Below are 12,606 nucleotides of genomic sequence, written 5' to 3' on the forward strand. Positions count from 1 at the left end.
GCGCCCCCTGGAGGCTCAGGCGAGCGGTGCTGCTCGCTCCCTCCCTCCCTCCCTCCAGCGGCGGCGGCGCGGCCGTGCGCGTGCGCGTGGCGGCGGGGGCGCGCGGCGGGCGGCGTTCCGTCGGGGCCCCGCGCCGCCGTCCCATTCATGCGGGGCAGCGGCGGCGGCGCGAGGCGGGCGGGTGGGAGCGGAGCCGCGGAGCCCCGGGCGGCGGCGGGAGGGCGTGAAGGAGGAGGAGGAGGCGGAGGAGGCGACGGCGAAGGAGGAGGAGGAGGAGGAGGAGGCGGAGGAAGAGGCAGCGGCGGCGGGGCCCGGCGGCGGCGCGGCTGGAATGCGGTTATGGCAGGCAGGGCTGGGGCGAGCGCGGAGCCGAGCCGTGAGTAACCCGCTTGCAACTTTCCTCTGCGCCGCGTGCCTTTACGCGTCCGTCGGAGCGATCGGCATTTTGGGTTGGAATCCGATGAGATCGGTATTCCCGAAAAAAAAGAAAACCGCGGCCGAAGCGGGGCTCGCCCGGGCGGGGCAGCGGGGGGGTGCGGCGGGGCCGGGCGTGGGGCTGCGGGTCCCCCCGGTGCCGCACCGCCGCTACGTGCCCGGGGCTCGGGGCGCGGCACCGCGCGGGCTGGGCTCGCCCCGCACGCCGCAGGGTTCGGTGTGCCCCGGCTGCCGGCGCGGGGCTGCGGGCGGAGCCTGTGGGCGCGTTTGGCCATCGGGCAGAGCCCGGTCGGAGGGCGCTCGGCGTTGCGATTGGGATCCGCCGTTGGAAGCGTAAACGGCCATTGTCATCGCGCCGTAGTTTGGCAGAGAGACGCGGAACGGGGCTGCGCCGGGTGCGGAGCCCGAGGGGGTGCGGTGCGGAGCGGCCGCTGCGGGAGGAGAAGGCGGTGGGGGCCCGGCTCCCCCTGCGCAAAGCGCCCGGCTCCGGGGTGGGGATCCGCGGCGGCTCCGCGGTGCGCTGGGATAGATCCCGAAATCCCTTCCCCCGTCCTCCTGGAGGAGAGATTCCCCCTCCTGTCCCCGGGGCTGGGGGCTGGCGTGTAGCCGGGTCTGGACGTGAAGGTCACTGCTTAGCGGGGAGATGGATGGGGGGAGAAAAGGCAGTAATCTCACTTGTTCGCTCCCCCGTCCCCGTGCTTCGGGGAGGACGGCACAAAAGCAGAACCTGCGAAAGCGCCGATGGGTGTTCCCGGTCCCGCTGTAGGCTGCGGGACGCGGAGGGGAGAAAAGTTGGGCAGAGCCGCGCCGCGGGGCCGCTCCTCGGGCGGTGATCGCTTCGTGCCGAGCGGGCTCTGTGCGGAGCCAATTACCAGCCGGATTTTTTTTTTCTTCTGTTCCTTTTGTGTGAGACTGGGGGGGGGGGGGAGGAAAAAAAAAAAAAAGAGGAGACGAGGCTATTGACTACATCAAAGGTTATCCATCTGAAAACACCGTTTTCCTCCGAACAGCGGCTAATTGCTTCCTGAACAATCTCAGGGTCTTTTGTATATACTCAGTGGGTAAAGCGAGCGGCGCGATGTCTCCGTCTCAAGACACCGATGACCGAATGCGGTGGGGACGTGGAGGAGCAGCGGGGCTGAGCCTGGCGGGCGCTGTGCGGGCGTTCCTGGGGGGGCTGCGGGGAGGGGAGCGGGGGGGGAGGGTGCCGCCGCCGCCAGCGGATGCCGGAGTGCGGGGCCGCGTGGGTGGCGCGGAAGTTTGGGCTCCAGATCCGTGGTCGGGGAATGAGGGAGGGATGGATGCGCGAATCCCGGTCTGCGTGTGCCAGGCTGCATCCCCGATGGGCTGCGCGGTGGCATTCCGTGGCTGGGCTCTGCGTCCCTAATGGGAGATGGTTGGTATCTTGTGCTCTGCCCCACTGTGGAAATCCAAGTTTTGGTCGTGGTGTGTTTGTTAGTGGGGTTTTAGTGGGTCCGCTTGCAGCTGGAGCCGTTCTGCAGCGAGCCTCAAGGGTTTCCCTTCTTTATTTTATAGACGCGTGAGATTTGGAGTGGAGCACGTAGCTCGCTGTGCAGAGACAAAGCGCTGCCCTGAGGAAGGCAGAGGGCCCTGCGACACATAAACAAACTCCTCCGAACTCGGCCGGGCGCTGCCGAGATGGCAGCGGGTGCTGGAGCCGTGCTGCTGTGTGCCGCGAGGCTGCTCCCTCCGCCGGCAGCTGCAGCGCTGCTGGCACTGAGGTGTGGGGCCAGGCAGTTCCTCCCCAGGGTTTGCTGCGTTCTGCATCCCTTGTGTAAAGGGACCTCGGGTTGGGCTTAACGAGGGGAACTTGGAGGCATTGCTGCCCGGGCTTGGTGTGTGTCAGGGCCTTTGTTGCTGCTAAGGAGCTGCAGCGTTTGCCGGCAGGCAGCGCTGAGATGCATGCGTGGAGCAGCCCGGTGCTGCAGTGCTCGCACCACCAGGCTCCTGCGAGCGGGTAGCGCTGCCCGCAGCATCCACCTGCATCCCGCCGGGCTTTGTCTGCGTGCAGGGTGCTGCTGTCACTCGTGTCCCCAGGCAGCAGGATGGCTTTGGCAGCCCTGGCAGTGCAGCAGAAGAGCTGCCACCCCTCTATGCTGCAGTGGGGAGGTGGGCATGGGGCACGTATGCTGTCCTTGCTGCCTGCTAGGCTCTCTGCAAGCTCGGGTTCTGCGTGGCTGGTGAGATTATGCCCATGGAGACTTTGTTTGCTGCTCTCTGCTCTGAGTGTCTCCCGTGCACTGTGTCGTTAGGCAGTGTGTGCTGTGCAGAGGCTGAGGGAGCCGTGGGCTGGCTCTGGGCAGTGAGCTGCCCTGTAGGATGCCATTCTCCCAGTGGAGCTGAGCTGTGATGCCCAGTGAAACCTGTGCTGGGCTGATGGGGGCTGCAGGGAGCCGCCTCCTTCCCTGCCTCCATGGTGTGCCCTGTACATGCTGTGGGGATCCTGCTGCCATTGTGGATTCACGGTGGAAACACATGGGCTCTGGCACTGTGTTGGACCCTCAGCCTTGGCCGTGCGCAGTCTTAGACCTGGGGGTGCTCTCGTGCACTACGGAGGAGAAACCTGAAGCCATATCCATGGGTTTCTTGCCAGGTTCATGCAGACACCTCGTGTTCCCCACCTTGGACACGTTGCATGTGCCTGGGGCCTGCTTGGAGCCAGCTGGTGCCCACCTTGGTGTCGCTTCCCCAGCACCCTGCTGCCCCCAGCCTTTGTTCCATGTGGAACCCACCCTGCATTAAAGCATCCAGAAGTTGTTTTTCCCTTCAGCTGAAGCTTGGCAAACCCACTCCTTACTGCCCATGTGTTGAGTCTATAAACCCCCCCGGTATGTGCAGGCCACAGAGCTCAGCCCCACGGGCCGCTGTGCGGTGTGTCCGAGGCGTGCGTCAGCGGGCAGGATTTGTGAGCAGGGGCGTGAGGAGCGCGTGGGGCCCTTTTCCAAGAGGATTGCTTTGCGTTCTGAGGGCTTTAGCTGGGGAAAGTGCCCGTGTGAGCGCATTACGGCTGCTGGGCTGGGATCCGTGGGTCTAAGCGGCGGCCTGGCCTCCTCCCCAGCCTCCCCTCGGCCGCTCGCCTCCCGCCGTCCGCCGGCCAACTTGGCACGGAGGCGGAGGAACGGCAGTAATCCAATTTGGGCCGTTTAACTGCACTTTGCTATCCGCGCTGCTGGCCGGAGCTCGGGCACTTTAATCTGGCTAATGACCCCGGCTTTGGGGTTGAGTAACCGCCGACCATTTGCTTGATTTGCTTTTCCTTTCCGGGCAGGAGGCTGAGCTGGAGCTGGGCCTCTATGCAGGTACCTGGGGCCTGGGGGGTCTTCCCATTTTCCATCTGCTCTCTCTGTGTCCTGTGCAGATAAACCCTTCTCTATGCGGGCGCTCTGCAATCCGCTATTATTTTCAGGAACGTGAAGCCAAAAAAAATAGTCTCTTTCTTCCTTTGGTTGCCTACTGCTTAATGTACAAAATACAAGGGTGGTAATTGCATTAAAATTTGTATAATTATACTGGAGGGGAAAAAGAAAAAAACAATCCTGAACCGACAACCTTGTTAATTGCACGGGCGTTGGGGACCGATACATGCGGGGTGATTCATGCTTAGGGCTGGCAGGAGTGGGGCTGCGGCATGTGAGGGGTTAGGAGGAGCCGTGCTGTTGTGCGAGCAGGAAGTCGGCTGCATCCCCGCTCTGAACCGGCTCCAGCCTTTCTCCATCCCCGGCGTTTTTTCTCCCGGTTGTGTCCGGGGCCTGATCCTCTGCGATATGGGGCCTCTGGCCGCCGTCCAGGCGAATCTCGAAGCGTTGGTGTAATCGTAGAAGCTCTGAGAGTCCCTTTGCTTTATGTGCTTGGTTAAGCAACTGCCTGTGTGTCAAAATATTCAAGCCCTTGCAGAAGTAAATCCCTTGCGAGAGGAGAGGCAGATCCCGGTGCTTGGGGAAGGAGCTGGCTGGCTCTGTGCGGGCACCACGGCGCTGGGTGCTGCTGGGGCTGCAGGAAGGATTCCACAGTGCCATGCGAAAAGCACGTTTCCTCCAGCGAGTGCCGACCCTGTCGGAGCTGCCGATAACATCTAAGGTAATTATAATGGCAGTAAGTTGTTTGCTTTGTGTGTACAGCAGCGCTTTATATACATACAAGCGGTTGTTTCGGTCTTCCTGTGCAGACTGTTAGCTTCAACAGGGGAAGAGGAAAACCCAAAAATATTTTAGGATTTTAAAAATAATCTTGTAGCTTGGCTCGTGCACAAGATGTTTCGCAGAACAATGTTCCCTGTTAGTCAGAATGCAGCTCAGTGGCCCCTAGAAGGCTTTGCTAGGCTGTATGGAGAGCTGCCCGGGCAGCGCAAGCACTCTCGGAGTGCTGTCCTGGGCACTAGGGCAGGCAGGAAGGCACAGCTCCCTTGTCCGTGCTCTGTAGTGGGGATACTTACAGCCACTGAGGCCTCTGGAATGTTTAAAATCGGCTCCTCCAGCACCTCCTCGGGCATTTCTGCTGCCAGCGGTGCTGGTGCACGGGTGGGATGTTTGCCCTGGTCTTGCCCACGTGGCACCGAGCGGAGTCAGGGTGTGCAGGGGCTTCGCCCCTTCAGAGGACAGTGAGGAGTCAGAACCTGTTTTTCAGGCTGATGTCATCAGGAAGAAATGGGGGAGGAGAAAGGCAGGAAGGCAGGCAAGAGATCAGCCTCCGAGGGAGAGCTTCTGCGGGTCTGCAAGCCTGGCAGGGCTCCGGCAGCTCGGGCTTATGATGCCGCCAGCCCTCACCCACTGCCACCTGCGTGTTGGTAGTGCCCGCGGGCACACAGGGACAGCTCCTGGTGGCACAGCCTCGTGGGTGAGCACCAGCTTGGTGCCCCTGGGCCTGTGCTTTCACCACCGCGTGCCATACCACCGAGCCACGCGGCTCCCTGCCCTCCGCAGGCTGACGTCACCCACTGGGGCCACCGTCCAGCCGCTCTCGTTAGCAGGGAGCGGGGTTTTGGCAGTGGGAGTACACGTGTCCTCCCATCTCTCTGCGCTCTCCTTCCTGGCTGGTGTCCCTCAGGCGTGCTGCATCCATGCTCCCCAGTGAGCTTTGCCCACGTTGGCTGGGTGAAGCCCCCGGAGCGTGCTGGTGTGCTGGCCCCAGGAGCAGGGTGCGGGCGCAGCCTCGGGCTCTGTGCGTGCATGTGCCTCGCTGTTTTCATTGGACGCTCCCGGCCCGTCCTGCGTGCAAATGAAACCTCTGTTAGCCTCTCAAAGCAGAGTTTCCCCTCTTTGTGTTGTTGCTGTTGGAGCGCTTTCAGGCTCTGCTCGCTTCCCCTCTCCCTGTCTCGCGGCTCCGCCAGCTCTTGGGCTGCTCGTGGCTCAGCTCCGCCCTGGGCAAGCAGTGGGGCTGTGCTGAGCCTGCAGCCCTGCAGTGAGGTGTGGGGTCTTGTAGGGGAAAGGAGAACTGGTTACAGCTTGGGCTTTGACTGGGGAAGCCTCCTTCGGTGAAGTGGAGATGTTTTGTTGTCCTCTGGCTGCTTTATTCAGTCTTCATTACGAGCAGTGCGTGCCCTGTGCTGGTGATCGTGCTTGGCTCACCGTGGGGCTGGGTGGAAGAGTGGGAATTTCAGCTCAGCCTGGATTTGTGCTGGATTAAAGCAACCCTGGTGCTACCTCCCTGTGCTGGGAGCGCAGAAATCCTCCTGCTCCCATTCAGTGACAGAGACTGGGAGCTTCCCGGTGCATCCACTCTGCCTTCGGCGTGTTAGGGTTGATGCCCACTGGCCGTGGGTTGATCAATGGAAAGATGCTGGTGGCACAAGGACTTCTGCTAGGAGCTGGCCTGTGGCTGAGCTTCTGGTTTGCTGCTGCTCCTGACGGGCTGAGGTGGGGTTGGTTTTGGAGATGTTTGCTGTGAGAACCCAGGTCTCACAGCAGCCATGGTGAAAGGTGGCCTTTGGGGGCTTGGTCTGGACTTGGGTGCTCTGAAGCTGGGGACAAAATGTTGTTAAGCAGTCTCCATGTCGCTGTATTGGCCCTGTGACTGCAGGAGCTGCAGTGGGTGTGCTGTGCTTCCTCCTGGGAGGCACGCTCCTCGTCTTGGGACGTAAGAGGTCAAAATCCTTGAGGTTGCTGCAGTGTGGGGCAGGATGCAGCTCTGGGCTGTGCCCTGGGGAATGGGAGCTCTGAAGATGGGAGAGATTCCTGATGTTGTGATTGAGGCTGGAGGGGGCAGCTCCAGCTCTTGCCACTGATTTCATCAGGGTTTGGCTCCAGCCAGGAATAAGGTTTGCAATGATTGCACTCGCTGGGGAGAAGGGAGGGATCCCAGAAAAATTGTTCCTAACGGCTGCATGCGGTGGAAAAAGGAGTTAAAGCTTGGCCCTGTTGCAGATGATTGCATATATAGTGCAACTCCTAACTGGGTAACTCCAGCAGCCTTCTCTTATTGTTGCAAGGCTTTTCCCAGGCAGACGAACCTAAAAATACACCCACAGCATTGTGAGACTCTCTCTCCTGTGGCCTGCAGGCTTTTCTCTCCTCCGTATAATCTCTCCTCTCTCCCTTTGGCTAATTACTGGCAGCGAGGCAGCTCGTGCGTTTGAAGATGGAGCTGGGTCCTGCTCAGTCCGTGCGCTATCGCTGAGAGCAGCGAGTGACTCGCAGAGATTGCAGATAAAGACCCATTAGTTCTCATTGCTCCTGTCCTTTCTGGGGTCAGCTAGGAGGGTTTTCATTCCCACAAGTTTTCTCTCCCAGCCTCTATTTCAAAGCACTCCTACCAGGCTGTAGAGCTGTTGGGGCAGTCCCAGAGCAAGAAAACGGATTCTTTTGTCAATTCTTTTGTCAGTGTGCTGCTGCAGCCCTGCCCGGGACACTGGGGCATGCAGCATGAGTGCTGGGGGCAGCAGGGGATGCTCTGTCCAGTCTTTGCCTTTTAGGGTTTGTTTTTCCAGCTCGGCACTCCTGCTTTGTGTTATCAGAAGTGATGATTGCTTTTCCAAAGTGTGTTCTCCCAGCCTGGGAGTGCCTGCACTTTGGGGCTGTGCTTGCAGTGCACATCTTGCTTCCCTTTGAGATCCCCGGTGCAAGATGCCGTTGGGAACACAAATCATTTCGTTCTGAGGAAAGCAGGTCCAACTAACCTTTCCTGCTCTTTTTCTGTTACTTACAATCACTGCTGATGGCTTAAAGCAGGTCTTACTGTACCAAGCCAGTGCTGGTGTCAGGGCACTAGAACGAGGTGTTGCTGCTGACGTGTATTTGGGAGCAGAAGTCTCCGAGGAGCTCTGCGGATTGTCATCTGTCTGCGCCCCAGCGCTGCCTGGCTTTGCTCTCGTTCCAGTTCTGAGTAACAGTTCCCTAAATTAATTTGGGAATCTCCTTTTGGGCTTTCTAGCCCTGCTTTGGCACAGCAGCCTGACCTCTGGCTCTCATACCCGCTCCCTAAAATAGAAGCGATGAATAATTAGAAACGCGCTGAGCAAATGACTGCCCTGTCCCAGCAGCGCCGTGCTGGGGTTTGGTGTTCTCATGCCGCAACCACGTTCCCGCTTTCAGCCCTGCTGCTCTTCCCCTCCGCGTGCTGCTGGTGCGTAAGCCGGGTTGCATTTCGATGGTAATCTCCTTGCGACACAGCCGTGGTATTGTTCCTCTCCCCATGCTGCGTAGATAGAGCCGCGCTCGTGCTGGGGTTTGTGTTTGGTTTGGGTCACATGTGCCTCCTGTCGCGCCCAGCTCCCCATCCCTCTGCTGCCGCTGCATCGCTGCCTTTGTGCAACAGGAGCGTGGAGGGTTGTGCCTGGGCTGGGTAACTGCGGCACGTCGTGGCTGGAAGGAGGGGGCTGCCGGGCATTGCAGCGGTGCTGGGGTGGGAGCGGGCGCGTGGTGCCACCGTGCTCAGCAGGAGGTTCCTTTGCTTGGAGGAGAAGGTAAAGACGCGGGTGTCTGGTGCAGCTGGCATTGTCTGCTTTGCAAGGTGTGCCCCCCCATTTCTGGGGGCAGGAACCTTCCTCTGGCAACCCGCAGCCCAAGAGGAAACCGCACTGCTGCCTGGTTGAACCCACAGGCTGCGCTGATAGGGGATGGCAAACCCCAGTCTGAGGTGCTCATGTTTTGCAGCACTGCAGGGATGTGGGATTGGGACTGCCTGGTCCGTTTCCAGGGCTGATGGCACTGCACTCTCAGCACTCGTCTTAGCCTCTGTGTTGCTCAAACCCTATTGCACAAACCTCTCTCGAGGATACTGCCCTGGGGACTGGTGAGGAGGCAGAAGGGGCTGGGAGCTGCTGGGACAGAGCTTTTGGAGCTGGGCACACCATAAAGATCTGGGTTTGGAAGTGGTGCCCAAAGTGTCCAGGGGTATTGCCAAGGAGTGCAGCTCTGTGCTGCTGGCGTGGCACCAGCTGCCTTCTGATGGCACGGCTCCTGGCACAGCCCGGCAGTCACCACGGGTATTTCCTACCGGTGCCACTCCCTGCTGGGATCCTGCTGGCTGTGCTGGGCCAGGAGCGGGTGATCCCCGTGCGGGCTGAGTCAGAGATGGGCGATAAGGAGCGGGATGCTCTTCCCTGCTTGCTTTCGGAACATCTTATCTGCAAAACTGGGATGGGAAACAAAGGGCTGAGCTCACTTCCCAGCCGTGGACCTTCGCCTGCATTTTGAAGCCTCTCCTGCTCGCAGTCTCCTGGGCTTTGTCAGGTGCCAGGGCTGTCAGGCAGCGTGCCAGGGCTCCCCCAGCTCCTTTAAAAGGCGACTTTGAGATCCTTGGCTTGAGCTGTGCCTCGCACACCCTACCCGGTCTCAAGCCCCGGCTCCTGCCGGCTCCGTTATGCGCTGTTTGAGTAGTAAATTGGTGCCGTTTGCGTCTTCCTTCATTCACAAAAGCTGTGCTTTTTTTTTTTTCCATCTCTCCCCCTGCTATTTGCTTTGCCTCTTTGTAAAAGCAGCATCCTCTTAATGACCAGCATGCCTGTCTCCAATTAAGCTGAGGATAACTGGGGTATGGCATGAGGCTGGAAGTGCCTCTCTTGGCCGAGCTCAGGGGGACGCTCACAGCACGGCAGCGGGGTTGGGATCCCTTTGTGCTTACAAGCTGGAAGCAAACTGGGTTTTTGTACCAGCTCCCCATTCTGTGATGGAGCGGTGCAGAGGCCATGGGCTGGCCGCTTGCTAGCAGCCAATGCTTTGGTGCTGCCAGTGGTCTTAAAGCGGGTCGGGGCCAGTGACACCCTGCCGAGACATTTGTATGCGGTCGGTGTGCTGGAGCGCGTGGCGAGGCCGCTGCCTGCTGGGGATGTGCCGGCCTGGCCCACACAGCTGCAGGCGTTCTGCCACTTGCTCCTGCCGGGGGGCTCTGTAGAGGGGGGCAGGGCCTTGCAGGGGGCTGCCCCACATTGCAGGGCTTGCAGTTGAGCCCCTTTGCTTTGTGTGACCACTTTGGCTGCTCGTGGCATGGAATTTACAGTGTGTAGCAGCATGTGCGTGCTACCAGGAGTGGCCATTAGCATCCTGTGGGTTCCCTCGGTCTCTGCGCGGGTTTTCTTCCAGAGTGGGAGGCAGTGGGGGCATTTTGTTCTGCTGCCTTATAAGCATGAAGCAGCAAAGCCTCTGTGGAGTGGGGTGGAACAGGCTTACTGCAGTGCCAGGAGCTGCAGGAAAGCCTCCTAACCCTGCTGTTTTTGTCTTTCTCCCTCTAGGGTTGACCAGACCGGCAGTGCCCATGATGCCCTGAATGCTGAGCACAGCAGAAGCGGAGGAGACTGTGTCCCACTAGCTCCTCATCTTTCCCTCCTCACCCCTTTAGTTTGGATTTGTTTCTATTTATTTTGTGGCTGGGTTTGGGCATGGCCTTAGCCGGATGTGACGCTGCCGCGATGCGGCTCCTTTGGCTCAAGCACCACTTGTCCGTCAACATTTGGACCCTGCTGCTCTTGGGGAGCACCTGGCTACCGCTGGCGGAAGGCAGCCCCAAGTCTCCCTTTAGGACTTTCTCTGTTACAGACTGGAGCTTGACACACCTGGTGGTCCATAACAAAACTGGGGAGGTCTACGTGGGGGCCGTCAATCGGATCTACAAGCTCTCCAATAACCTCACACTCCTGAGGACACATGTGACGGGGCCCGTGGAGGACAATGAGAAGTGTTACCCTCCGCCCAGTGTCCAGTCCTGTCCGCACGGTCTGGTCACCACCAACAACGTGAACAAACTGCTGCTGGTGGACTACTCGGGGAACCGACTGATCGCCTGCGGCAGTGCCTCGCAGGGTATCTGCCAGTTCCTGCGGCTGGATGACCTCTTCAAGTTGGGTGAGCCCCATCACCGCAAGGAGCACTACCTCTCCAGCGTCAATGAGTCGGGGACCATGTCTGGGGTCATCATTGAGGTGCTGAACGGGCAGAACAAGCTCTTCATCGGGACGCCCATTGATGGCAAGTCGGAGTACTTCCCCACGCTCTCCAGCCGCAAGCTGATGGCCAATGAGGAGAATGCAGAGATGTTTGGCTTTGTCTACCAGGATGAGTTTGTCTCGTCTCAGCTTAAGATCCCCTCGGACACCCTCTCCAAGTTCCCCACCTTTGACATCTACTACATCTACAGCTTCAGCAGCGAGCAGTTTGTGTACTACCTGACCTTGCAGCTGGACACCCAGCTCACCTCGCCCGACTCCACCGGGGAGCAGTTTTTCACCTCCAAGATCGTCCGCCTCTGCGTGGACGATCCCAAGTTCTACTCCTACGTGGAGTTCCCCATCGGCTGCGTGCAGGATGGCATTGAATACCGCCTGATCCAGGACGCTTACCTGACCAAGCCCGGCAAGGCTTTGGCCAAGTACCTGGGCATCTCGGAGCGGGAGGATATCCTCTTCACCATCTTCTCCCAGGGCCAGAAAAACAGGGTTAAGCCTCCCAAGGAGTCTGTGCTCTGCCTCTTCACGTTGAAGAAGATCAAGGATAAGATCAAGGAACGTATTCAGTCGTGCTACAGAGGGGAAGGGAAACTCTCGCTGCCCTGGCTCTTGAATAAGGAGCTGGGCTGCATCAACTCGGTAAGTTCATGCCTGTCTCTATGCATGCCAGGTGGTTTTTGGCTCCTGGCTGGACTCTCCAGACCCTTCCCAGTTACCTGACCTGACTTGTTGTTTTCCTGATGGGAGGCCTCTCTCTTGCTCTGGGGACTGGCACGGTTAGGGCTGAGTGCTCGGCTTGCTTGGTAGCATTCCTTGTGGAGACTGTGGCTTTGGTGTGGGAAGCCTGTCTGGGTTTGAGTTGAATCAGTGTCTGCTGATAGCTGCTGGCCCCGAGCAGGAGGCTGACTGCTGGCACAGGTCTCTTGTTCCCTGTAGAGTAAAGGGGTGTGGGTGAGCTGGTTTTGAGGGCAAGGATGCTCAGCTCTCAGAGGGACGAATGGTGTTTGCTTCGTCTCCTCCAGGGAGGCCCTTGCAGATGGCATGTGTGAACTTGGGAGGGTTTGGTCGTGTGGGGCTTGGCAGAGCTGTGGCTGAGCGTAAGGTGCTGGGGCAGGAGAATGTGGGGAGTTGAGAGGGATCCAAGCAGGGAAGCAGGCAGAGAGGTTGGCAGTCCCCACAGAGGTCATTCAGATGCTCACCCCGGTGGGACCACATCCTCTCTATGGTGTGCTGCATAGGAGGAGAGAGAGGGTATGAGGAGCAGGGAGCAATTGCAGTTGCTGGGTTTGTTTTCCATTCCGGAGGCAGGAGGGGAGGACGTCATCACACTCCTTCCCCCATCCTGTCCCAGGTCTTGGGGGTCAGCAGCTTCCTCCTGCCCTGGGTGCCCATGCGTCCCCACGGAGCAGTCCTGCCTCCTTCCCATGTCCTCCCTGCCGCTCCGAAGGAGACAGCTAACAGCTGCCTGACAAAGTAAAGGGTTTGCTGTCAAGAGCGCTGGGCTCACAAATCAGATTTTGGCTTTGAACTAATTCAATTTTGGTGGAAAATGATGAAATCGTTACACTGCTGCTTGTTGGGTCGCGCAGCTGCTGGCTCAGGCAGAGGAGATGCCTGCCGCTTCCTCCTGATGCGCTCCCAGCCCCTCCTCCCCTTGTGTGGGGAGAGGGCTCTGCCTGACGTGTGCCCCATGTGAGGGTGGGGGGGGCTGTGTCCCTGCAGGGCTGTGTTGTCTCTGCTGCAGGCTGTTCGCAGGCACTGGTGCGTGCACAGGG

At 59.4% G+C, this 12,606-nt stretch overlaps 1 protein-coding gene across 4 annotated transcripts in view; it reads left to right on the plus strand.

Moving 5' to 3' along the window:
• The window catches only part of PLXNA1 (plexin A1), a 95,349-nt gene continuing 82,960 nt past the window's right edge, over positions 218-12,606 (plus strand). For 2 of the 4 annotated variants that reach the window (XM_021409168.1, XM_021409171.1), the window contains exons 1-2: positions 218-376; positions 10,121-11,470. In XM_021409168.1, coding sequence (XP_021264843.1) covers positions 10,268-11,470 — 1,203 coding nt within the window. In that variant the 5' untranslated portion in view covers positions 218-376; positions 10,121-10,267. Of the gene's footprint in view, positions 377-3,821; positions 4,534-8,168; positions 8,354-10,120; positions 11,471-12,606 lie in introns of those variants that run through there. The other 2 variants (XM_021409169.1, XM_021409170.1) reach the window with 2 other exon arrangements.

Source organism: Numida meleagris, chromosome 11 (genome assembly GCF_002078875.1).
Source record: "Numida meleagris isolate 19003 breed g44 Domestic line chromosome 11, NumMel1.0, whole genome shotgun sequence".
NCBI lineage: Eukaryota > Metazoa > Chordata > Aves > Galliformes > Numididae > Numida > Numida meleagris.